Source organism: Moschus berezovskii, chromosome 8 (genome assembly GCF_049115385.1).
Source record: "Moschus berezovskii isolate FMDL1 chromosome 8, NW_MosBer_1.0, whole genome shotgun sequence".
Lineage (NCBI taxonomy): Eukaryota > Metazoa > Chordata > Mammalia > Artiodactyla > Moschidae > Moschus > Moschus berezovskii.
The window spans coordinates 62342080-62369916 of NC_142467.1; the positions used below are offsets into that span (position 1 = coordinate 62342080).

Here is a 27837-nt window from a genome sequence, read left to right on the forward strand (position 1 = left end):
ATTTTGGCCATGCTGTCTGGCATGTGATATCTTAGTTCCCCAACCAGGGATTGAACTTGCACCCACAGAAAGATATTTTAAGTTACATTCTTCAGCATTACCCTAGGCTTTCCTTTTTTAGAGCTCTTTAAGGTGAGTAGGTTTTTGTCTGTGTAGTAAGGTACAGCCCTACTTGGCCTGGATGGCGGTGGAATTGCACATTGTCATTCTGTGGCATTAACCTGGTAAGTAGTGATAGCTCAGGACTAGAAATGGACAAAAGGCTGTGAAGCCTAGCCTGAGATAGAATGGAGACAAAATTGACACCTTCCCAGATCTGGAGCAGGGAGACTTTTTAAAAAATGAGTGGGAGGGAAGAGTGTGCCCGAGTGACTGAATTGATTTTTGCAAGGTTCAAGAACGCTCTTCTCCCAGAGTGCTGCATGCTTGCCTCACAGCAGAGGGCACTGCTGTATTCTCTAAGGCAGCCACTGCAGCCTGCAGTCTCCACTCCTAGCTTGAACCTGCCTGTCCTGAGCCCTCGAGCTCAGAGCTCAGAAGGGCTGGGGGAAAATGGAGAGAAGAGCTGCTGCTTCAATAGGTGGAGACAGCTGAGGGAAAGATGCTGTTCTTTTGTCCCACTCCACATACTTCCTCACAACAGGCAGGAGCTTAGTTGCCTGAGTAGGAAACTGCCTGAAGCACCTCCACTTCCAAGTGTGAGGAGGGGTCCCTCACTGCCTACCCTAGTGAGTCATTTCCTGTAATTCTTCCCAGAAAGGGAGAAGCAAGCCCTTACCTGGGAAGAGACTGGTGCACAAGTATTCACATTTCAGTGATCTTAAATGGAAGTTCTGAGTTGTAAGACATAAAACTAGGGCTTAATCAGCTATCTACTTTGTGGAAAATTATATTTGCCTAAAAGGCTACATTTTCCCATATAGTTTCTTGTAATATCTTCCCACTGTATAGGTACCATGTCACATGATTCATGTTATTTTCAGAAACAATAATAATAGTAGCTAACAACCTTTCCGAAGAAGGCAATGGCAAGCCACTCCAGTACTCTTGCCTAGAAAATCCCGTGGATGGAGGAGCCTGGTAGGCTGCAGTCCATGGGGTGGCTAAGGGTCGGACACGACTGAGCGACTTCACTTTCACTTTTCACTTTCACACATTGGAGAAGGAAATGGCAGCCCACTCCAGTGTTCTTGCCTGGAGAGTCCCAGGGACGGGGGAGCCTGGTGGGCTTCCGTCTATGGGGTCACACAGAGTCGGACACGACTGAAGTGACTTAGCAGCAGCAGCAGCAACAACCTTTCAGTTGTTTATTGCTTGCAAGTAAAATTTACTCATTTTATATAAATAAACTAATTTTCACAACAATCCTGTGAGGCAAGTAAGTAGTCACTCTTATACATGTTTTACCAGTGAAGAAATTGAGGAACAGAGAGACTGAGTAACTTGTTTAAAGTCCCAAAGCTAATGAATGGCAGAGTTGGGATATGAACCCAGGCAGTATGGCTCCAGAGTCTGTAACGCTAACGGATTTTGCTGTTACCAAATCCTCATCGGTGGAACGATGTGTCTGTACTAGGTGTTAAATGTGTAAGTGCCTCAGTTATAGGTTCTTGAGAAGTCAGGGCCATAGAGTTGCTTCAGCTTGGGAACTGAAGCTAAGGGCAGATACTAAGACCCCAATCCAGAAACCTTTGCATGAGGCTCTGAAGGGGTTAGCTCTGTGCTGGTGTCCTTGTACTGACTGGTATTCATTCAGCATGAAGTCAAGTGATAAAGAATGGAAACTTTTGGTCTGAAAACACTTCTGGTTGCAGTCTCAGCCCCAGTACCTGGCTGACCTCTGCTACAGAGAGGGAAGCATTTCCCTTTCCTTGCCAGCCATATATAAAATGAGAGGCATGGAGGATCTTCTTTCCCCATTCAGTTCAGACAAATATGAGGGACTCACTAGTTTCTTTCTAGGGATGTCAATTCTTAAGTACCACAAGCATTCAAATATGTCACAGTTCCTGCCCTCAAGGTAGAAATGACACTCTTTGTTCCCATCCCTACAAGCACTCTGGCCCACTAGCATATTCAGCAAAAGGAAGAAGATCTAACCTCCAACTCCAAAACTGTAGGTTGACTGGTAAGGGCTGGCTGAGTTCATAGAATAATTAACTCCTTCATGCCTCCTGCAGTGATATTCCGTGTGTGCTATGTGCCTGGCACTAAGCTAAACACCTTATTCACTGCTGCTGCGTCACTTCAGTCGTGTCCGACTCTGTGTGACCCCATAGACGGAAGCCCACCAGGCTCCCCCTTCCCTGGGATTCTCCAGGCAAGAATACTGGAGTGGGTTGCCATTTCCTTCTCCAATGTGTGAAAGTGAAAAGTGAAAGTGAAGTCGCTCCGTCGTGTCCGACCCTTAGCAACCCCATGGACTGCAGCCCACCAGGCTCCTCCACCCATGGGGTTTTCTAGGCAAGAGTACTGGAGTGGCTTGCCATTGCCTTCTCCGCTTTATTCACTATATACTTGTTTAATCCTCAAAACTGTTATACAAAGTAAATACTGCTATTAATTTTTCAGATGAAGAAACTGAAGCATAGAAAAATTAAGTGACATGCCTGAGGTCACCCAGCATGTGTTGATAATGTCGGTTGAAACCAGGTAGTCTGTAAAACTTGTTCTCTTAACTGTTTTTCACTGAACTGCTAACACCCTGGATTAGCTGAGGATAGCTGCTGCTACTGCTAAGTCACGTCAGTCGTGTCCGACTCTGTGCAACCCCATAGACGGAAGCCCACCAGCTCCCCCTTCCCTGGGATTCACCAGGCAAGAACACTGGAGTGGGCTGCCATTTCCTTCTCCAATGCGTGAAAGTGAAATATGAAAGTGAAGTCACTCAGTTGTGTCCAACCCTCAGCGACCCCACGGACTGCAGCCCACCAGGCTCCTCCATCCATGGGATTTTCTAGGCAAGAGTACTGGAGTGGCTTGCCATTGCCTTCTCCGGCTAAGGATAGCAGCAGGAATTAAAGCCCAATAGTGAGAGAGGGCTTGATAGAAGGCAGAAAACCAAGATTACAAATGAAAGTGGAGTAAGATACAGTCTTTGGACCTTTGAGCCCCAGTCAGTGGCTTGCAAAGCCCTCCCAGGGCAGTTTGTGTCTTAATCATTTTTGCACCTGGCACAAAGCTGGGCTCATAATCAGCCTCAAAAGACATTATTGAATTGAATGATGGTTGAGTAACATCTTTGTAGAAAGGATTGGCTCATTTGTCATTATCCACAAGGTTCCCAACAGCAATGCTGCTTATCTAGCAGGTGTTGGCAGCCACAAAGGACATGGTTGGTGGGGAGAGAGTGTGCTGGAGGAGCTGTCAATATTAGTCTTGGAGTCATATTTATTTGCAGAGGCTTCCTCAACCCTCCTTTAGCCTTGGTTACCAATCCTCATTAAAGGCCCTATGATGTCAAGCTCTTTACCACAGTGCCCAGACAGAATTATGCTCCAAGCATCTCATTTACTCTCAAACAGAGGCTGGTCTTTTATGGGTGGCTTTGGATATTGCTTTCAGCCCATCAAGTTGACCTTGTTCCTTTTGCTTTCCTGGTTCCTTTTGTGGGGACAGCATTGAGTAGACCCACTGAGTAGGCACCCTGAGCAAATGCCTTTTCTAAGCCTACCCTCCTATCCCAAACTGATTTGCCTTGGTTGCTGAAGGAGAGAGCAGAGGTGACACCCCTTGATCACCTCCCACATCTTTGTTGATTCATAGCACCCTTTCCTAGCATCCCAATCACCTGATATTGTTACATTTTGCCTTGTAAATCCCATTTTGGAACTATTGCCAGAGTGAAGCAGACAGTGGGGGCTATCAGCTCCCCAGCCACAAGTTTCCTAACCTTACTGGAGGGAAGGACTTGGGAAAGGTACACAGAGGTAGGGTGGGACTGGTGGGGGTTGGGGGGAATAGGCTCTGTATAAAAGCTGAGTAGCCAGATGTTCACTTTCACAGCTCTCCTGTAAGACTGGCAGGGCAGATATAGATTAAAATGAAGCACAAACTCCATTTAAAGTGCATTACAGCCCAGGAATCAGCTCCCCCTGGGCAGGAGAAGGGAGGAAAGGGCACAGGAGGCCACATAAGTCTCTTTCCTTATCTAGCACCACATGTCTCTCTCCTAGCTTTGTGAAGGGTGATTTACACCCCGGCTGGAATGACTCTCTTTCTGAGCTGATTACATTGGCAAATGCCCCCCAGAGGCCACAGCAGGATGGCCATATTCAGAAGCAGCAGCCAATAAATCTCAGAGGTCTATATTGCACTTCTCAGTACCCTCCCTCCTGGCCCTCTGCCAGGTGGGCTGTGGAAGTAGGAGAGGGCTTGGTTGGAGGATTGGGGGAGGACACCCTTCAATACCTTTCATTACTATCTTCCCTAAGTACTGTTTAGTTTTCATTCTTACAAGCCATTCTGCTTTTGTCTTTATCCAGGGAGCAGGTGGAAACCAGCCCAGTAAATTGATCTAATAAATAACCTTTATCTTTATGGGTAGAAGTCCTGGGTTTCTCCTAGGTATTTGCTCTTGGTAGAGTAGCTTGCTCTCTGAAAATGAGGCTCCTAAATGGTCTCTCCAACCACCTTTCTCAGTGATCTTTCATCCAGGGAAATCTCTGCAGTTTAGTCTGAGGGAGGTTTGATCCTTCCTTATGACACTGAAGGGGCTGAATTTTGAAGGAGTCTAATCTGGCAAAGGTCCTGGGATCTGGCCCCAAGTCTGTCCCCAGCGAGGTCATTTCATCTGTCTGCAGAATTTGGGGTTAATAATACAACGGAATCTCACCCCTGAAGATACTGATGCGGGGAAATGATATCAGAGATGTGCAAATTCTAAGGGAAAAAAAAAACACAAAACTTGAAATGCAAGGGCCCTCCTGCGTTTGTTACAAGATCTCATTTGGGGTGGTTGTTTCTTGGTGGTAGAGAGGATTCCAGAAAGTGAGATAGGACGCTTTTTAAAAAACAAATATTTGGACCCCCGAGATGGCGAGTTTCCAGTGGCTGCTCCCACAATGACTCGGCTGCTCCAGGGCACGTACCCTGGCTCGCCCCCACCCCCGCAGTCCTTTGGGTCTAGTAGGAGAGGCTGCGTGGTGCGTCCGTCGGCTTTGGAGTTGGAGGGCGGCTCCCGGGACCCTAGTGCGAGAGTGTCGGCGCCGCGCTCCCTGCGAGGAGGGGCGGGAGAAGTGGTGGGAGGTGCCGGTGGAGGAGCCCGGCTCACAGAGCTCCTGTGCTAGGAGAGAGGGTGCAGGCAGAGCACCCGACGTCGACGCCAGCGCGCGCACCCCACCATAGCGCGCGCACCCCACCATGGCGCGCCAGCGGAACCCGCGACCTTTGCCGCCTGCGCTTCTGCTCCTGCTGCCGGTGCTGCTCCAAGCTGGTGAGTGTTGTTGGAGCCGTCCCGGCTGGGGAACGAGGGGATGGGGCTGGTGGTTACCGTGTAAGTGGGGTGCCGGCACCAGAGCCCAGAGAGGTTTCAGAACTCACACTGCTGCCTGGTGCCGGGCGTATGTCTGTCTGAGCCTGGAGAACTGGAGGAGGAAGCCTAGGGTGTCAGGAAGGGGCTGGGTTCTATGCCTAGTCCAAGTGTCTGAACTTGTAGATTGAGTGTCAGCCGTGGCCAGGGCACGCAGGCATCTCCTCGCTGCTGGTTCCCCCTCTTCCCTTTTGAGGTGCTCCTATACAGTCACAGAACAACCCACAGCCAGGCCACTACCAAGACAGCATCTCTAGGAGGCGGGGAGAATCAGAAGCAGGACGCCTTTTGATCCACATGGGCTTTACCACTTCCACCCCGTGTAAAGACTGGGAAAGTGGCCACTAGGTACAAATAGATGACAATACTGAAGTTTTTGTTAGAACTAACTTGTCACTGGGAACTCCCTGGTGGTCCAGTGGTTAGGACTCTGCATTTTCACCCCCCAAAAAAGGAAGAAAAAACTGACTTGTCACAAATTAGGGTTGAAAACTGCTGCTCAGAATTCGCCAACACCATTACTGAGTGGTTGAGAATATTGCTCACCATCAACAAACCCCCTCTTCGGGATGTACTTTATTATTATTTTAATTGGAGCAAAAAACTCACTATTGGGTAAGATGGCCTTTCTGTATAGGCTGCCCAGCACATTGCCTTGCCCTGTTACAGATCCACAATAAGTGTTTTGTGGAGTACATGGTGCAAGGCCTGGTTTTAGAACTATCCCATTCCCCTAAGGAGCATGCATGTGGCCTCTGGGAGAGGGATGGGTGCATGGAATCTCACTGTGGGGCTCCTATCCGGAGCAGGGCTGGAGGGACTCGTGAGGCAGAGACCAGGTACTTATCTGCACATGACCTCCACAAAGTAGGACTGCAGAAGTGCAGTCTTGGCTGAGTGACAGATATGGAAGGAAGGAGGGAAAGTACTGACCTGTTCAGACTGACTTCGTCAGTAAATCAGAGCAGTAAGACATCACTGATCTGATTGAGCTGCCCAGGAAATTTCACTACCCTAACAGTATGGCTGTATGTCAGGATCCGGGTAAGTTTTCAACACCTTCATCATGACCAGTTTAGTGGAACAAGTTACCCTCTGTTAGTGATGAAATTTAGCATGACCACCCCCCCTTCTTTTGTGGAGCTGCAATGCTCCCAGATCTACCACTGCTCAGACTTGGTGAACTATATCAGCTAAGAAATTAGAGAGGTTTACTTTTGAAAATTGTTATGACTCAGTATTTAATATTTAGTCCAGTTAAAGCAATGAGACTTGAACCTGCTACATTTCTTTCAACAAGCACTTTCGGGGTACCTACTGGAAGTAACATCTTAAACATGCAGTATTTCTCAAACTGTTTAAATCCATGTCCCTTTTTTGATAAAGATAAAAATCTAATGTCTTCCTTAAATAAATTTTGAAATTTCAAAAGTCCTTTTGTTCATCTTTCACATATAAAATTGTTATATATGCTTTTTTGTTTTTGTTTGTTATCATTATTGTTTTGGCCATGCCATGATCCTAGTTCATGTTTTGGCCATGCAAGATCCTAGTTCCTTGACTAGGGATTGAACCTGGGCCATCAGCAGTGAAGGCACAAAGTTTTAACCACTGAACTACAGAGAATTCCTGTCAAACATGCCTTTTTGAACCACAGGTTCCCTTTGGAAATTCTGATATGTCCCTAAAAGGGTCCCATCCTCTCTCTTTCTTATCCCCTGCATTGAGAAATTCTGGTTTAGTCCAATCCCCTTTTTAAAAATCAAAATTATGGACTTCTGTGGTGATCCAGTGGCTGAGACTCCGTGCTGCAAATGGAGGGGGACTAGGTTTGATCCCTGATTAGGGAACTAGATCCCACATGCTGCAGCTATAATCCTGCATGCTGCACAAAGATTGAAGATTCCATGAGCTGCAACTAAGACCCGGTACAGCCAAATAAATAAGTAAATTTTTTTGAAAGTTAAAATTAAGGACTTCCCTGGTGGTGCAGTGGATAAGAATCTGCATGCCAATGCGTGTGACACGGGTTTGATCCTTTGTCTGGGAAGATTCCACATGAGCAACTAAACCCATGAGCTACAACTACTGAAGCCTGCACACTCTAGGGCCCTCAAGCCACAACTAATAAGCCCCTGTGCCACAACTACTGAAGCCCACACGCCCTAGAACCAACAAGTTGCAACTACTGCACCTGCATGCTGCAACTACTGAAACCTGGGCATCTAGAGCCTGTGCTCTGCAACAGGAGAAGCCACCACAGTGAGAAGCCAAAACACTGCAACAAGAGAGTAACCCCCATCTCTGCAACTAGAGAAACCTCGCATGCAAAAACGACCCAGCACAGCCAGAAATATATAAATAAATAATGACTAAATAAATATAGCATGTGTACATGTCAAAAAGTAAAAATAAATGCCAAAAAATCCACAATGAACAAAATACCAGAATTTTAAAGCAAAAGTAACAATGCCATCTTGAGGCATATTAGAGCCTGAAGCAAAAGGAAAAATCAGTACTGCTCACCCTGCCCTTTTTACACGTTGGATATGGCATCAGTTGTCAAACTTTAAGGGGCATCATTCTCTCTAGTGAATTTGCTAAAATTCAGATTCCCAGTTATTATCACCAGAGATTCTCGTTTGGTAGTTTGGAACTAGAACTCAGAAATGTGCATTTTAATAAGTAATCTAATTGATTATTATATGACTGGAAGAGAATGTTGGACTAACTAAACTTGGAGGCCCCTCCTAATTTTGGGATTCTTTGATTATAAGTAGAAGGTGCTCAGAGAAGTTATTGGGGTGGCTCATAAAATATCTGTTATCTGGTTATTTTTAAAATATTAGTGGGAGCTTAGAAAAGAATAAGCACTGTTCTAAACACTGGTAACAGAGTGGTGATAAGATAGACATGGAAATCTAGTTGGGAAGAAAATTTTAAAATGAAGTAAAAATATATCAAATGGTGATAAGTACTATGCAGAGAATTGGAATAACAGTATGTTAGAGTAGCTGGGGGGCTATTTACTTTGGTTGGTTGGGGATAGCCTTTGTGAGATTCCACTGATTGACCAGAAGGGTCCAGTCATGTAAAGATCAGGTGGAAGAGCATTCCAAACAGAAAGGTTAGGTGGACACAAGCTTGTCTTGTTTAATGGCAACCAGAAAGAAGGCCGGTGCAGATGTAGGGAAGTGGGAGAGGAAGAGAGAGCTAGGAGGTAAGGCTAGAAAGTTGGGCAGGACCAGACCTCTACAAGGCTTTCTTTGTAAACCAGGGTTCATAAACTAGATCTTAACCTAAGTGCAATGGAAGCTGGTGGAAGGATTTAAGCAGAGAAATGAGATGATCTGATAATACAGTTTTTAAGGTCATCAGTTCAATCACTCAGTTGTATCCAACTCTTTGCGACCTCATGGACTACATGCCAGACTTCCCTGTCCATCACCAACTCCTGGAGTTTGCTCAAACTCACGTCCATCCAGTCGGTGATGTCATCCACCCATCTAATCCTCTGTCATCCCCTTCTCCTCCTGCCTTCAATCTTGCTCGTCATCAGTGTCAGTTCTTCACATCAGGGGGTCAAGGTATTGGAGTTTCAGCATCAGTCCTTCCAATGAATATTCAGGACTGATTTCCTTTATGATTGGCTGATTTGATCTGCTTGCAGTCCAAGGGACTCCCAAGAGTCTTCTCCAATACCACAGTTCAAAAGCATCCATTCTTTGGCATTCAACTTTCTTTATAGTCCAACTCTCACATCCATACATGACTACAGGAAAAACCATAGATTTGACTAGATGGACCTTTCTTGACAATGTAATGTCTCTGCTTTTTAATATGCTGTCTGGGTTGGTCATAGCTTTTCTTCCAAGGATCAAGCGTCTTTTAATTGTCATGGCTGCAGTCACCATCTGCAGTGATTTTGGAGCCCAAGGAAATAAAGTCTCTCACCGTTTCCATTGTTTCCCCATCTATTTGCCATGAAGTGATGGGACTGGATGCCATGATCTTCGTTTTTTGAACATTGAGTTTTAAGCCAACTTTTTCACACTCCTTTTTCACTTTCATCAAGAGGCTCTTTAGTTCCTCTTTGCTTTCTGCCATAAGGGTGGTGTCATCTGCATATCTGAGGTTATTGATATTTCTCCTGGCAATCTTGATGCCAGCTTTTGCTTCATCCAGTTCAGCATTTCCTGCATATAAGTTAAATAAGCAGGGTGACAATAGATAGCCTTGACATACTCCTTTCCCAATTTGGAACCAGTCTGTTGTTCCATGTCTGGTTCTGTCATTTCTTGACCTGCATACAGATTTCTCAGGAGGCAGGTCAGGTGGTTTGGTATTCCCATCTCTTGAAGAATTTTCCAGTTTATTGTGATCCACACAGTCAAAGGCTTTATCGTAGTCAATAAAGCAGAAGTAGATGTTTTTCTGGAACTCTCTTGCTTTCTCTGTGTTCCAACAGGTGTTGGCCATTTGATCTCTATTTCCTCTGCCTTTTCTAAATCCAGCATGAACATCTGATGTTCTCAGTTCACATACTGTTGAAGCCTAGCTTGGAGAATTTTGAGCATTACTTTGCTAGCGTGTGAGATGAATGCAACTGTCTGGTAGTTTGAACACTCTTTGGCACTGCCTCTCTTTGGGACTGGAATGAAAACTGACCTTTTCCAGTCCTGTGGCCACTGCTGACTTTTCCAAATTTGCTGGCATATTGAGTGCAGCACTTTCATAGCATCATCTTTCAAGATTTGAAATAGCTCAACTGGAATTCCATCACCTCCACTAGCTTTGTTCGTAGTGATGCTTCCTAAGGCCCACTTGACTTCGCATTCCAGGATGTTTTGCCAAGAGAACAATTAAGAGATGATCCTATATAATGCTACTCAGCATTAAAATTATGTTATATTCACACAATGGAATGCTATACAGCAATGAAAATAAGCCATTTGCAACTATACTTAACTGTGTGGGTGAATGTCAGAAACTTAATATTGAACAAAAGGAGCCAAGACACCAAAAACACATGTATGATTGAAAAACAGGCAAAACAAATTACTAATGTTAGAAATCAAGATGTTATATTTGCTTTGTTAGGAAGATGGTGACTGGCAGATGGCTTCTGGCATGCTAGTAATGTTCTGATTCTTTATCTGGGGATCTGGTTACACATGTATATATAATTAGAAATTAATTAAGCTATACATTTTTGATTCATGTATTTTTCTATGTTATACTTTATTAGCAAACATGATATACAAATGACTAACAAAAACATGAAAATATGCTCAATATCATTAGTTATTAGGGAAATGCAAGTGAAAACCACAATGAGATACTACCTTACACCCACAAGGATGGCTGTAAAAACAGAACAAAAAACAGAAAACTTGAGTTAAATTGGAACCACCCTCATGCATTGCTAGTAGGAATGTAAAATGATACCAGCTCCTGTGGAAAACAATCTAGTGGCTCATCAGTAAGTTAAACATAGAATTATCATGTGATCCAGCAATTCCACTTCTCGAGAAATACTGAAGAAAAATGAATACAGGTGTTCCAGCAAATACTTGTGCATAAATGTTTACATAGCACTATTCACAGTAACCCAAAGATGGAAGCTACCCAAATGTCCATCAGCTAATGTTTACATAAACAAAACAAATTATGGTATCCATACAATAAAATATTATAAGAAAGAGTGAAACACTGATATATACCACAATGTGGGTAAGGGTAATCGTCAAAAAAAATGTTAGATGAAAGAAGCTAGATACAAAAGTACATATTTTATGGTTCCATTTACATGAAACATGTAGGATAGGTGAATGTGTAGAGACAGCTGACTACTAGGGGGAAGTGACAATAGAGAGTGACTGTTTAATGGGTATGAGCTTCCTGTTGGGGTGATGAAAATGAATTGGATTTAGAAGTGATTGTTGTACAACACTGTGAACATACTAAATGCCATTTACTTGTGCCCTTTAAGATGATTGATTTTATGTTGCATGATTTTTTTCTCTCTCTCTTTGTTTTAAATAGTTTGCATCTTTTGACTACCTTCATCCAGTTCTTCCTTCCCACCCTCTGCCTTTGGTTGCTGCAAATCTGATTTCTTTTCCTATGAGATTGTTTGTTTTTGAAGTATAATTGACCTACAATGCTATGTTCCTGGTGAACAATATAGTGATTAGCTATTTCTATACATCTCAGAATGACCACCAGACATGAATTTTACTTCAATAAAAATGTTTCACAACCTAAAACAATTTATTAAAAAAGATGGATGCAACAACAAAAAATGGTAATTATGTGAAGTGAAAGATGTGTTAACCAGTTGTTGTAACATTTTACAGTATATACATGTATCAAATGATCATATTGTAAACCTAAAACTTAAAAAATGTTGTATGTCAATCGTATCTCAATAAAGCTGGAAAACAAAAAAGATGGTTGAATGGTAAGGGAGAATGAATTTCAAAGATGGAATCATGGAGACCAATAAAGACTCTCAATTAGTTCAGACAGGAATTGATGGTGGCTTGAGCTAAGGAAGTAGTGATAGATATGGACAGAAGTGGACAGGTTCCAGATATGTAGTAGAATTGACAGGACTTGCTGGATTGAACATAGGATATGAAGGAAAGAGAAGAATTCAGAATGACTCCTAGATGTCCTGCCTTGAAAAACTGGGGGATGGTGGTGTGTTGTTACCACTTGATAGGGACCCTAAGGCCTAGGGTGCAGGGCCTTTCTCCAGAGCTGACGTATAACCAACCATGATATTCTTGAGTAAGTAACAGAATCAGTAAAAGTGCCCCACCCCAATCCCAGCAAGTTCCCACTATAAGGGTTTTTATTATATATATATTTTTAAGTTTTTAATTTTGTTTGCACCATGTGACTTTAAGTGACTTTTTTTTTTTTGGCTGTGCTGCGAGGTTTGCAGGATCTTAGTTCCCTGACCAGGGATTGGACCTGGGCCCCAGCAATGAAAACGCTGAGTCCTAACCACTGAACTACCAGGGAATTCCCTTAAGTGACTTTTAATGGAAGACTGAGAGTTGTTGCTAACTGTCATTTAGCACTCCCGTGCACATTCTCAACTCTCTGGTTATGATACTTGCCCTGTTCATGGCATAACTCTGCTCAGGGCCCTCTTCCCAGTGCCTGGCAGGGTCATCAGGCTCAGCTTCAAACAGTTGTTCCCCTTCCCTTCCCAGGAGGCTGAGCAGCCTTTCTTTATCAAACCCCTGCCCTTTCTTGAGCCTGATCTCTTCTGTCCAGATTGTGACCATGGCAGACCCTCCCACTGGACTTCTTGTTCCCCACTAAAGGCCTCTGTGCTACCCCAAGACTTCCCTGCTAAAGATCTCGTCCAGAATCCCCCCATCCTACCTTATGACTCGGTTTTCTCAGACAGCTATTCTGACCTTATGTGAGCCTCTTTTGACCTCTCTCCCTCCATAGCGGACCACCTCCCCACAGAAGGCCGACTCACAAACAGCTGTATCCAGGCTAGGAGGAAGTGCCAGGCCAATCCCAGTTGCAATGCTACCTACCACTACCTGAATTCCTGTGCCTCAAGTATAAGCACCTCATCACCTGCAGAGGAGCCTTTGGTCCCTGAGGACTGCATGGAGGCAGCACAGCAACTCAGGAATAGCTCTCTGATGAGCTGTACATGCCATCGGCGCATGAAGAACCAAGCTACCTGCCTGGACATCTACTGGACCATTCATCCTGCCCGCAGCCTTGGTGAGGCTTCCATCCTAGAGTGGGCTAAGCTAGGGAAGATGGCTCTTGGGAGTTGATTTTTAATCCTGTTGGATATGGGCCACATGGTAGATTCTGACAGGGATGATAATGAAGCTCTGCATTTGACATCAGTAAGAAATACAAGGAGCAATTGGCTGTATCCTTTTGGGTCCCGGAATTCTGCCCTCCCTTCCCACTACTTCCCCCTTTCTTTTACCTGGAAACATGTGGCTGCCTCTTGGAAGATCTCTGAACCAGGCCAAGGCCCAACATGGGGAGCTCCTGGAACAGACGGATATGGAGAGGAAGTGGAGGGAAATGTTCTTAACCCATAAATACAACATACAAATACAAGATAATCCATAGGTTCAGAGAGACTGGGAGGCTGTGTCCTGGTGCAGCCTTTAACAGAGAGGATACTCATTAACCAGACAAGAGATGGTAAAAGACAGAGGGCACTGGAAGACCAAAGAGGAGCTTCCTCTGACTCTAGAGGTCCCTTTTTATATAGTCAATTTTACTGGACTATGCTGAAATAATGAAACAGGGTCTTGTAAAACAAAGCTTAAGTTCTTACTCAGGTTCTGTCTTGGCTGTGTCATGTGTTCTCTTCATTCTGGGATCCAGTTCAGCCTCTCCCTGGGATGTTCCTTTCTGATGGCAGAGGGAAATGAGCATTGGCAGAATCATTTGATGCCTTTAAAAGTTTCTGCTAAGACATTACATGAAATACTTCTGCTCACATTCCATTGACAAGCAGATCACATGGTCAAACCTGATGTTCCGCACCCACCCAGGGGACACTAAAAGTCTCATGGCAATAAATGAGGATGTGTAGTCTTACAGGAAGGGTCAAAATAAGTAGAAACAGTAATGCAATCTACTGTAGTTCATCACTTGGTCAAAACATTCATTTCCCTCCCTTCCCCAAGCAAAATATATCTACTCACTGTCAAGGAAGGTGCTTAAGTATTCTATTTAAGCAGAACATCAGACTCCAAGATCCCCGACTTGGATATTATCTTGTGACAATTTCTGTATAAGGTCTGAATGTGTGGTTCCTCTTAATCCAGAAACCTATATACTAAAAAGTCATCTGCCTCCCGTATATACTCAGTATGTAGTAAGGGAACAGGGACAGGAGAAGCACAACAAACTCACAAAGAGGAATAATGGGAAGCCCACAGCAGACACTGATTCATAGCAGTTCTGAAGTCCTGCCACACAACTGATGCAAGGGCTGTCTTCCCTCGGAGTAGGAACTGATCTTTAATAAGGCCCTACTTTTGCTCACTGGGGAGCAAAAGCCCAGGAGTTTCTCAGCCCTCTGGGTGGTCCTTTCTTTTCCATTATTTTCTTGGACTACATCTGAAAAGGGCATTGGAGACTATGACCTCCTTAGGGACTGAATAGCGTTCTCTGCTTGCTTCTTACTTGAGGAATGTTGGAGCATCTTAAGTCACAAATAGTCAGAGTCTCTTTCAATCCAGACTGGTGGCTCTTAGCAGTACAACTCTCTCAATACATAATTGTGTTTTATATCTTTTGATTTCTGTCACCTTGTTTGCCAGTAACTGTTCCTATAATCCTTTTCAAGACATACATCTCTTTCCAGACCTAATTAGAGGTACCTTGCCCTTATCAAACTTATGTGCCTGAGCCACTATCTCAGTCTTTTTTCCCTGAGCATATTTGTCCAACTGGCAGGATTTATTGGATACTGTCTTAATCGATGAGATCTCCACTAAGGGCATGATAGCCATGAACTTGAATTTGTCTTTGCCCCAAGGCTGAGTTGTAATTGAGCTTATTACTCAAAGTGTTTTTCAGTTTTATCTTTTACCATTAGAATATGAGAAGCAGTTGCATTTCTTAATCCTGCAAGTCCTAGAATTTCTGTATTCTTTCTTCTCTGTTTCCTCCTTATTGGTAAATTGGTCAGTTCTCTAAGTTTATATCTTTCTTGTGGTACCTTGCTAAATATAGTCATGAGCATTCACAACATACTAGTAATCTTCCTTTTCTTAGCTTCTTCCTCTTAAAGCACAAGCTCATTCGTACATCATCTTCCTTCCAAGTTATTGCAGTCAACAATTTTACCAAACATTGTGCCACTGCATAATGAGAGCTGTCAGCCCCCACTAACAGCTTATTCACTGCCCACTGTCCAGTCCCAAAGCTAATACTGTTTATTTTAGGTTTTGTTACTTCAGCACTCCACTTCTAGATACCAATTACATGTTTAATAAGAGTTTACTAAATTAGGCAACCAACTGCAAAATCCTTGGCTTTCACCAACAAAAATGTAACTTTTGTTCATGTTACACACATCTGCCATGGGCTTCCATGAGTTGGCTTTGTTTTTGCTCCACCTGTCTTCTTCATTTGAGGATCCAGGATGGTAGGTGGAAAAGAACCACAGCAGGACCACGTGATAGTTCTTAAAAATTCATCTTAAAGGTGATTAAGTCTCTGCAGCTCACAATCCACAGACCAAGGCAAGTCACATGGCCAAACCTTGCAGTAGGGTGGAAAGTACAGTACTCTCCTAGGGGGCCTAGAAGGCAGATGGCAACAGGTAAGGCTATATAATCATCACCACTCTCCTTGTTCCCTGACTTCCTCTCCTCATCCTAACCACTTCACTTCTAGAGCTTCACCTGAACCCTCTCCCTAAATCTTCTTGCCTTCCCCTTCTTTTCCCTTGGGAGCTCCCAAGTCTCCCCAGGCATTCAAATCATCCTTTCCAATTTGCTTGATACTATCCATATCCCTTCTCTGCTGAAGGCATACTCACAGAATGTGCCTGCAAGCTCACCTCTGTCTTTAAACAATACTTCTTAACCAGCATTTATTAAGCACCTTGTGTATGAGCTATGCAGTGATTTCTTTTTAATTGTGGTACAGTTGGTTAACAATGTTGTGTATGCAATGATTTTATAAGATCCTGTACATCTGTTTTAGGAGCCCACAGCCCCATGAGGACATCTGAAAGAGATGTGTTTCTTTTGAAATCATTGTCTCTCCCTTCTCTGCTTTTCTCAGGTTCATTCTGGGCCTGGTCATGTTTCTATCACCTCAGCGTGTGATAAATCTTCATAGCCAAGTGGTCAGTCCTGGAACAGAGTTCACCATGGCCCCTTCTCCAATTGCGAGAGCAAACAGGACAGAATCCCTTTACTTGTTTACATGCCCACAGGCGATATGTGTAGTAGTTAGGAGTGGAGACTCTGGAATCAGATAATCCAGATTTCAAATCCCAGCTCCATTTATTAGCTTATGTGAGCCTGAGCAAGTGAATTAAACCTCTCTTATCCTCAGTTTCCTTTTACCTACCCAAAGACTTCTATGAAGACTAAATGAAATTGTATATATATATATAAATATATAATATATTTATATATATAATACCATAGTGCCCAGTATACAGTGTGCACAACAAACAGTAGCTTTATTATTCTTACCATTAAACCCAGTTTATTCATCAAGCCTAGCTTGTACCTTTATGGCCCCGTGTTTTTTCCTCACCTCCACCCAGGATGCAGCTAGTTGGGTAGAGATTGTGCCTTTGCCTTTTCCCCAGGAGCTTCAGCCCCTCCTACTCTCATCCCCAGCTCAGTCCTCAGGATTCTGATGCATCCTACTTTGTCTCTAGGTGACTATGAGCTGGATGTCTCTCCCTATGAAGACACAGTGACCAGAAAACCCTGGAAAATGAATCTCAGCAAACTGAACATGCTCATACCAGGTGTGCAGGGCCAGCTGGGGCTGGGGTATGGGAGGGCCTGGACCCTGCAGGAAGGGTGGCTGGTGGGGAACACAGCTGGGGAATAAGAGGGGAGAGTTTTAGACTGCCAGGTGACTAAAGAAGCCCTGTCATGGTGAGCGTCTGAGCTATGGGGCATAATCTAGTCTCACAAATCAACAAAAAGCAATAGTTATTAAGGAGATAATCGAAGAGAGCCTGTTAGAGCTTCTAGCTTCCAAAGGGTGGATTTCTACAAAGGGTTAGAAGGGAGTGGCAGCAATCCCAGGGAAAAAATGTGCTGAAATGGAGTATTTACCCTAATTCGAGGCAGCCAGGAAAGTAGCTTGTGGTCCCTGAAGACTAGGAAATTGCTTGTTTTCAACCATTCTAATGGGATGGGTGAGGTGTTGGGCAGGGAATAGTGAGAGAGAGTGTGACTCCTCAGGAGTGATTCAGGGTGGGGAGCCATCTGTCTGGCAAGGACTATGATGCATGTTTTTCAAGAAAATGAGGCTGTTGTGTTGAGAGGAAGACACACATGCACACTCTTTTTGAGAGAGATGTGCGATTTGTTGTACAGTCAGTTCTACATATTAGAATTTTGAGAGAAAAGTATAGAAATTTATATATTAGAAACTCTAGGTTACAAGGAATCTAGGAATAACCTATTCCAGTTACTCCATTGTTCTGACTGCTGAAATATTCTGTTAACAGAATATTTCCCAAGACTCAGAGTATGGGTTTTTTAATGCATGCATCAATCAAAGAAAGATGGACAGAATACAGATACAGAACCAAAATCCTAAGTAGAATTTGGTTGTATCTGTTGTGGACAGTTCAGGAAGTATACTTTTCCACACCAGGAGGAATGTGGGATCCTAGTTCCCCCACCAAGGATGGAAACCCTCAGAAGTGAAAGACTGGCGTCCTAACTGCTGGACTTCCAGGGAATTTCCCAGAAAGTACTTTAGAATGTTGTAGGGCCTCTTGGTTAGTTTCCATCGTGGGATCTCACTCATTGCATAGGATTGTAAAAAGGATTTGGTTAGATGTAAATGGCTTAAAAGCAAACAAACAAACAAAAACCTAGGCAAGCGGAGGAGCAGGATGGGGGAGGCTCATGAATACCAATATTGTTTGAGGCTAGAGGGCAAGGCCTTTTTCAGGGCAGTCCTCCCTGACGGTAGTGCCCTCCCACTACTGCCCTTGATAAATCAGAGGCTGGGCTAAAGGTCTGTGAAGAGGACTGCTGACTTGCTTCCCCTCTCCCCCCAGACTCGGACCTCTGCCTCAAGTTCGCCATGCTGTGCACTCTTAATGACAAGTGTGACCGGCTGCGCAAGGCGTACGGGGAGGCGTGCTCTGGGTCCCGCTGCCAGCGCCACACTTGCCAAAGGCAGCTGCGTGCCTTCTTCGAGAAGGCCTCAGAGCCTCACTCGCAGGGTCTGCTGCTGTGCCCGTGTGCGCCCACCGACCAGGGCTGCGGGCAGCGCCGGCGCAACACCATCGCCCCCAGCTGCGCGTTGCCCCCGGAGGCCCCCAACTGCCTGGAGCTTCGGCAAGTCTGCGTGTCCGACCCGCTGTGCAGGTGCGGGTGCTAACGTGCTGGGTGCTGGTGAACGGGGTGGGTGCCGCTCCTTTCGTGCTTCTTCCTGCTGTTGAATCTAACCTAGCCCAGGGATCCTGGACTGACTTCACCATGTAGCGACTCTCGATACCTTCTGAAACTCTTTCCTAGGGGTAAATATGAGTGTACACACACACACGGTGTAAAAACCTTAGAAAATATAAAAATGTCTTAAAATATCACCCCAAACCCATCACCTGGCGTTAATCTAACATACTTTGGAGAGCATTTCCTTCCAATCTTTTTTCTCTACAGATAAACAAAATCAGACATTTTGAGGGTATATTTATCTTGCTTTTCTTCCACTTATGGTACATATCTGGTGAGCATTTTCCGGTGGAAGCAGTATGGAATAGAGATGAAGACAAGCTCTGAAGTCAGACATATGTGAATTTAAATCCTTGTCTGTGTGACCTTGCATCTATCACTTAACCTAAAATTCTGTCGCTTAGCCCAAGGTTCCACTTACTCCTCTGTGAAAACTGGGATAATAATGCAGACCTCTTGGGATTCTGGTGAGAGTTAAATTATGTAATTTATGTAGAGAGATAGCTTACTGGTGCAGTTAAGTAAGCACTCAGTAAATGATGGTGCTTATTTTGTCATTTACTGTCCTTTAACAACTTACTTTTTAACTGTGTACATTGTATTTCACTTTATAGATGCCCCATATTTTATTTAATAATTTTTCTATTTATAGATATTTAGGTTGCTTTCTTTACTGCTATAAATAATGCTGCAATAAATATTACTGTTATTCATTAATCTTTGTGCACAAATCTAATTGTTGCTTAGGTTGTGTTGCTACAAATGTCATTACCAAATCAAAGAACATGAAGAATTGTAAGGTGTCTGATCAAAATTTAAGCAAAATTTTAATCTGGCTTACCTTGACCTTCTCACACAAACATTCATCAGATTGAAGTTATCATCCTTTCAAGTGATATTTGTTGATAGTGAGAGTCACACCAACTTTGTGTTGCAGCTTGTTTCTACCACTTAGTTCTCTGTAACCTTGGGCAAGTCACCTCTCTTGAGTCCCACTTCCTCTTCTGTAGGATATTACATAGTAAAAGCTCTTAGTTAACATAATATTAACACTTAGTAATTACTATGGGCTAAGTACTGTTTTAAGTACTTAACATCCAGTAACTCTTCTAAAATTCACAAGAACTCTGTAAGATTATTGTTATTATTTTTTTTATCATCTTCAGTTTACAAATGAAGAAACCACAGCAGAGAAAGGATAAATAGCTTACTCAAATTCACCCCTAGATAGTAAGTCAGGTTTGTTAATGAAGTTTACAATGAAAGAAGTCTGGCCTAGAGTCTGCTCCTAAAGTCTCTGTTATGCTGCCTGTTGTTATGCTGGTAGCTGCTACTGTTACTATCACAATCCCATAACAAGTGCTGGGCTAGATGACTAAGATATTGTCCCTCCCTTCAAGGAGTTTGCAGTTGAATGGGGATGACAGAGAGGTAAACCACCGGTCTAACACAAGGCAAAATGTAAGGAAAACTGCATAAATATATATAGAAAAATATATTCATAATTCCATTGCCTAAAGATAGCCAGCTTTACCTATTGTAGGATGAGTGATAAAATAATAATATCTAACATTTACTGAATACTCACTGTATACCAGGCCCTATTAAATGCTATATACATTTAATGCTCTTACTTCATCCTTACAAAAATCCACAAGGTAGTGCTATTTTCATCTCTATTTACTGTCAAGGAAACTGAGGTTAAAGAAACTGCCTGAGGTCTCATAATTAGGGATTTTAGAGCCCAAGTTAAAAGTGATATGCTGTGGAGTCTGGGGTGATGGTATATTTGACTGTGACAGGAGCAGGTCTCACTTGGGAGGAGGCCATGGCTCAGGCTCTGAAAGGCAGAGGAGGATTTGGCATGAAGATAGGCATGTCAGCTAAAGGGGCAGCAAGTTGATGGCTGTAGGCCAGACCATCAACAGGGACTCCTGAAATTTCCTTTTTTCCAGATCACGTCTGGCAGATTTTCAGACCCACTGCCATCCCATGGACATCCTAGGGACCTGTGCAACAGAGCAGTCCAGATGTCTGCGAGCATACATGGGGCTGATTGGTGAGGCTGGGGGACATGGGTAGGGAGCCAACAGGTTGGCCAGCCTGGCGGGTGAAAATGCTCTCAAGACTGAACCCAGATGGAGTGGTCCTGAGACAGGTGGGAGACAGATGGGAGCTGAAGGAGGGGTTGGCTTAGTCACCGATAATCTTCTCTTCACCCCATAGGGACTGCTTTGACTCCCAATTTTGTCAGCAATATCAATGCCAGTGTTGCCTTAAGCTGCACCTGCCGAGGCAGTGGCAATCTGCAAGAGGAGTGTGAGCGGCTGGAAGAGTCCTTCTCCCACAACCCCTGCCTCAGTGAGTGCTCGCCACCTGCTCCCAGTCCCTGTGGCTGGTTCACCTCAACTCTGGGAGAGGGAAGGGGTCAGCTCTGTGATCCACACTGGTTCCATCCATCCCCTGCAGATGGAGCAACCCCCTCCTCAGCCCTTAGCATAGGCTTACATCTCCCCAGCCTGGGCCTTTCTGCCTTCTCCCATTCCCTAAATGACCACCCTCCTGCCCCTGCCAAGCTGCCTCTTCACCTGTCTGAGCCCCAGGGACACTCTTCAGCTCAAGGAATAGCAAGCAGAATGAGATAATATCCCATTCCCACCTGCCACCACCCACCCTCCTATATGCCAGGGTCCCTGAGACATTTCCTTTCCTTCTTTTGGAGCCTAAGAAATCTCCAACATCTGCCTGCTCTCAGTCTTCCTTCTCTCCTCAGTGGAGGCCATTTCAGCTAAGATGCGTTTTCACAGCCAACTCTTCTCCCAGGACTGGGCAGCCTCTACCTTTTCGGTGATGGAACGCCAGGTAGGGGCTCCTCTGTTACACCCCCTCCTGCCTTTTCTGGACCATCGGGGGAAACCCAGACAAGGGAGACAAGAGACTGAGGGTGGCATGAGTTCCTTGTGGTCATGAGGACGTAGAGCTCTAATGGACACCTCAGGGGAGGGGAACAGGCCTTGACAGAAGCTGAGGTGGTGCAAAGGGTGGAGCTGACTCCATTTCATTTTTTCCACAGAACAAAAACCCTGCTCTGAGGCCACAGCCTTGGGTGCCCACTCTTTTCTCCTGTACTCTTACCTTGATTCTGCTCTCAAGCCTCTGGTAGCTGGTTTTCCTCAGGGGCCCTCTTCCCCTCTACCACACCAGCTGACCTGCTGCCTGCAATGGGTGAGGAAGGGACAGCATCGGGAAGGAGGTTCAGTCTACCACGTGGCAACCCTGATCTATATCCAGTCAACTCCAGATGAGGTCATGGTAGAAGCTGACTAGCCGAGTTCTCATGCCCTTCACTCCTTTTTTTGTTTTGTTGTTGTTTGGCCATACCACACGGCTTGTGGGATTTTAGTTCCCCGACCAGGGATTGAACCTAGACCCTCCCAGTGAGCACTCAGAGTCCTAACCACTGGACTGCCAGGGTCATTCCCTTCACTTCTTCTCGGGCTGCCCCTTCTTAGGACTTCAGCATATCATCTGGTGGTATCCAGCTCTTGGAGGTTCTCTCCTTATTTCTTTCTCCTGCCCACCCAGGATCACTCAGGCTCTAACAAATCAGTCACACTCTGCTGCTTCTCCAGGTAGGCAGAGTTGGGTGTTCTGAAGTGACCTGGAAAGACATTCCTCATGGTGAGGAAAGCTGGAGGAAGACTCCTATCTATCCCTTGCTTTTGCCTCTGAGTGGGGGATGGGAACCTACTGCCTGCCCTGCTCCAGGATCCTACACAACACTTAAGCATCAGGAGCTGGAGCATTTGGGCCTTGCTTTCTTCCTGCTACTGTCCTAGAGTCCCCTTAGCCTCTTGGATTATGATTAAACATTTTGACTTAAAACTTTTCTGTTTTACCATTGTCTCACATTGTGAATTTGTATAGAACGAGGGGTGTTACAGACACAAGAGCACAGACCAGGTTATCTGAGACACAGTGACCCTGCCACCAGGTTCTATGTGACCCCCAGGCAAGTCTCTCAGCCTCCCTGTGCACTTGACAGGGAGTTGGAAGAAAAGTAACTTATGTGAGGCTGTGAACCAGGTACTAGTCCCAGCTGCTGCCTAGGATCTGCTACTCCCTGTACATCTGTACACATGAGAACCTATAGGTATGTTTAATATTTTGTAAGTAAGATCAGGCACTGCCTGTCAAAGTGTAAGTCAGAGAACCCTTTCAACATTCATGAGAGGAGCTTGAAATACATCATCCTTTTCATCAGCTGCGTGACATGGACTTGTATGAATGCATATTCCTACATACATAGTTTATTTAACCAGTTCTGTATTGATGGATATTTGTTTGTCTTCACATTTTTCTCTGAGCCAAGTTTTAAGGCAGTGAGGAGCTGACTGGGGGTAGTATGTGCAGAAGAGCTGCCAGAGCAATGGGTGACATAGGGAAGCCACTCTCTGAATATTCTTGTATCCACCTACCCCTGCCCCAGGAAATGCCCAGCCAACCTGCCATCCTGTACACTTCAGTGGGGTACCTGGTGGACCTTCCTCTTTCTCCCCTCCTAGGAAGATCTCTGAACCGTCAGGGCCTCTCCATTTGCTTTGGCTCTATTATCATGGGGCTGGGGAGTTGAATGATATAGTCATTCCTTGCTAAGTGCTTGAATTAGACTAATAGGTCATCTGTACTTTTCTCTGAAGAAGGTCCAAATTCCTGGTAAACAACCAGACCACTCTCCCAGCCTAGGGCCCAGAGCCAAGACCTGGGGTGGGGGTGCACTGTGGCTGGACTAAAGCTTTTAATGGTATCCTGGCTGGCCAGGGTGGTTAATGCCATTAGACTAGTTTCTGGGTAATGAGGTGGGAAGATCTGCTGGCAGCAGTGGTAAGCAGAGAATGCTGAATTACAGGTCTCTGCATGGTTGGGGTGGAGCAGACTGTCTTTTAAACAGCTATCTTGAAATTCACCCATTCAATCTTGTATTCATTCAGCAAACCTTAGCAAGTGCTTGCTCTGTTCCAGGCTGTATTTTTCAAGATCTGTCCCTGCCTATTCATGAGCTAGCATTTTGGTGAAGGGGCAGCCCAGCCCAGGACTTTGGCAACTGGACCTCGGCTTTAGGCACTTGGGACTTTTCAGTTATCCTGGATGATTGTAACACTCAGCTGTTTGACCTTGTGAAATACTCTTTATTCCTCTGAACCACCATTTCCTCATCTCCAGTAGGGATGCCAATAAGGGTACTTAAAGGGTTGCAGTTTTGCTTTTGTTTTAAATAAATACATTAGCAATTTAATTTCAGTAAAAAAAAAAAATTAGCAACATCAACTCATGTTTATATCAATTTAAATGGTTTTGGTTGGCAATGTTTTTGGCTTCTTATTTCTATAAAAGCTTACAAGCATGAAATATTTATGCTCATTTTGATTTCCATGTATATTTGTTAGATAATAGTAAAAATATTTACAACTATCAGGGTTGTTTGAAGACTAGAAATAATTATAACATTTAACATAGTGCCTGATACAGGATGAAGAGTCAATAAATGGCAGCTGTTACTATTATTACTTCTGAGAGGGGATCTGTGGGTACTATGTATTCCACTCCCAGCCCTGGAACCATGGTGAGTGATGATGCTGGTTCTGCCTCCAACTGGGGGCTGAATTCTGGGTGGTGCTGCTTCTGAGAGATTTGCTATTCAAGCTCTGAACTCCAGGATGGAAAACAGAGCTCTGGGTTTGTAGCTCAGGCCCTGAGGGGCCTTGGACCAGTTGTGGAGTCAAAGACACTGTCTCAGTCAAGGATATTTTGGCTGCAAGTAATGGAAGATCCCCTGGAGGAGAAAATGGAAACCCACTCCAGTATTCTTGCCTGAAAAATTCCGTGGACAGAGGAGCCTGGCAAGCTATAGTCCAAGGGGTCACAGAGTCCGATAGGACTTAGCAACTGAGCACGCACACACACGACAGAAACATTAGAATTACTTAGTAAAAAGGGAATGTCATGCAACCTAACTCCAGGAAGTTCAGCTGGACCTTGGCGAGACTGAAACTAAAAAGTCAGGAGCCAGTCTTCAGCTCCAACTGTTGAAGGCCTAGACATCTTGGGCCATCTACTTCATTCTCTCTACAGACCTACTTCCTTTGCATGACCTTCCAGGGCCAGCGTCTTCAACCAAATGACCTCCCATCCCAGTTCCAAATTCATGAAAAATCTGACTGTGCACAGGTTTTGGCCTTCCTGGGTTGAGGGTCCATTCCAGGACTGTCGGCTGGGTAAAAGAAACACAGACACACATGCAACTAAAGTAATTACAGGGTCCCAGGCCTCTTAGCCAAAAGCAGTTCTCAGAGAGGCAGTGTGTCTAAGCAAGACCCCAAGAGCATAGACACTTGGCAGGGACTTGATGTAGATTTTAATCACCCGAGGTCAACTTTGCTTTTTTGGTGGCTTCCTTCCTGGTGTAGGAATGTCTTCTTTGAGCTTCCTTCTTGGATGCCCTGAACAATGGGAGTTAGGGACAGAGGCCCAATGTTGTGGCTCCTTTGGATCTGAGAACCATCTGGAGAGCTAGATGGAGGTTTTTTTATGGCTGTGGAAGGAGGCTTTGCTACTGTGGAGCTTGCTAGCTTTCTGGTCCTGACAATTGAAGAGTGAAGCAAAGTGAAGGGGATCAGAATATGCCACTCTAAAATATGCCATTTTGGCATAAGGATTATTTTGATCTGAAGGCAATTAAGAACCAACAAAAAGGTCTCTGTCCTCGCTTTACCTGCCTGAAAGGGCGTAAATGAAAATGGAGAGTCAACACCAAGATAAACTTGCACAAACAGACCTTACGAAAATAGCTGTTACTTCCAATTCGTTTCCCCCATATATTTCTTAGTCTCTTCTGCACAATTCATTGTTCCTTGGGACCCAAACTCTCTATCCTTTGTTAAAAGGGTACATAAGACCCCTAGTCTAATCTCAAGTCTTATATAAGTTTCACTTCTTTTCTGTAAACTCCCATGTAGGTAAATATTAATGAAAACTGTACCTTATCTCTTGTTAATACGTCTTTTGTTAGCTTAATTCACAAGCTTCCAATTACTGACCATAGGAGAGTAAAAGAAAAGGGCTTTCCTCCCCAACAGAAGCATTGCTACTTCTTTGGCTGGTAACCCTCCATTTTTGCTTCTATATCCTGTCTTATTGACAGTCAATGCTCTCACTCTCATTCCTCTCATGGAATCTCGGGTGCTCAAAAATTCCCGGCTCTTTTCAGCACCTCTGTTTCTCTCAGGAGGAAGCCTATTCACACGGGAGACTTGGTCCAATAAAGTTCCATCCTGAGGTGCTGAGCTGGTTAAGGCCTTATCCCACAACATGGGAGTTGTGGGGATGGAGGAGAGAAAAAGACAATAATAATAACTAACATTTATTAAGAGTTTAATGTGTGCAAAGCACCAGGCTAATGGCTTAAAGAGCATTATATCATTTACTTTTCAGAAGTATCCTCTTTTATTTTCTTTGTTTTACAAGGGCATTGTAGCAAAGCTAAGCAACTTGTCCAAGGTTACAGGGCTAACACGTGTCTGATCCAGGATTCAAACCTCAATCTCCCTGACTCCCAGGTGCAATCTTTAATCCAGTGATCATGTTTGTTGGGGTGAGATCCCACTACCTAAATTTCAACAGAGGCCATGATGAGGAGCGTGGGGTCAGAGGGCTCTTTTAGGCTATAAACATGACTTCCTCAAAGAGAAGGTATTTGGACTGGATCTTGAATGAATAGGGTTTATCAGGTAGAAATTGGGGAAAGGGCACCCCAAAAATCAGAGTGGGCAAATGCGGGCTGGAAAGGGATGACAAGATGTCTGCTGTGACTGAAATTATTTGAGGGGAGGTGCTATCAGGTCTTCCTGTCACTCAACTCCACATCCCACTGTCCTAGGGGAGGGTTCTCCTCTGGGGACATACCCAACTGCAGAGCTGCTGTTGTGAAAGCCACGCCCTATGAAGCAGGCAGGGGAACTGGTGTGCAGAGTTCTGGCTTGGCATGCTTGGCATCTCTGGTCATAGGGAGACCCATGGCTTCTTGACCCCTTGGTGACATCCAAGGGCACAGAGGTCCTCACTGTGTGGGTGAACAGATAAAGTGAGACTGTGTCTGGCCTGGAACAGTGAAAAGCAGGAAGGGATAGCCCATCCCCTGCAGAGGGATACCAGCAAATAACCACTCCCCACCCTTCCCACCCCCCACACCCATGATCTTCCAGTTGCTGTGGTCAACTGCAGTGTCAGGGCATTCATTTCAAGAGTCTGGCCTTCCCAGACTTTGGTTGGCTTTGGGGTTCCCATGGAGGCTTCTTCCTGCTATACCTGCTGTGGACTAGGTGTGGCAGGCAGTAGGCGCATGTAGAATTGAAGACAAATTTTGTGATGGAGACAAACAACAGAGACATCATTATTTGAGCACTTGATATATGTTGAACATTGCACTGCGAGTTTTGCATGTGTATCTTTTTAAAGCTAAGTTGCCTCATGGGCTTGTCTCCACATGGTATCATCTGGCATCCATAATATTTGAAAAAAATTAAATAATTATTGTACAGTCTTTAAAAAAAAATACACAGCAAAACCGAAATCCTTTCCCCCATCTGTCTCTCTCTATTGTATACAAAAAGCAGCAGCCATCTCCACAGAATCTCTTCTCTTTCCATGAAGCTCAGAGGAGAGATTTACACCATGAATATATGTAGTTAATCTTTTGTCTTTGTCTCATATGTGTAATACAGTTTAAATTTCCTCATGTCTCTCTAAGGGCAGACGCTATTATTCCCATTTTACAGATGGAGAAACAGATGTCCAGAAATAAATTCTTGCCCAAGGTCACATAGCTAATCACTGGCAAGTATCTTTTAAGCAGAATTTGTGCTTGCTGTGAAAGTCCATGTGAGCTAGGGACTGTGAGGCTCTTGAGGAAGAGGCAGTTCATTTATTGTGGGGGGCTTCATGGAGGAGGCAACATTTGAGTAGAACCTCAAAGGATAAAGAGAAGCTCAACAGGTAGAAAAGGGCAGTAGAAGTGTTCTTTAGGAAGGCAGGGAGAGCCTGAGAGATGAACATAGCAAATTATGG

The 27837-nt window shown here is 44.5% G+C and overlaps 1 protein-coding gene across 1 annotated transcript; it reads left to right on the forward strand.

The window, feature by feature from the left end:
• The first annotated feature begins 5060 nt into the window (after positions 1 to 5060).
• On the forward strand, positions 5061 to 22673 carry GFRA3 (GDNF family receptor alpha 3). The gene is made up of 8 exons (XM_055431259.1): positions 5061 to 5434; positions 13004 to 13291; positions 16947 to 17039; positions 18315 to 18627; positions 20670 to 20773; positions 20941 to 21075; positions 21488 to 21576; positions 21788 to 22673. Exons 1-8 carry the CDS (start codon positions 5362 to 5364, stop codon positions 21875 to 21877), a joined length of 1185 nt encoding a protein of 394 aa, XP_055287234.1. The 5' UTR covers positions 5061 to 5361; the 3' UTR covers positions 21878 to 22673.
• The last annotated feature ends 5164 nt before the right edge of the window (positions 22674 to 27837 follow it).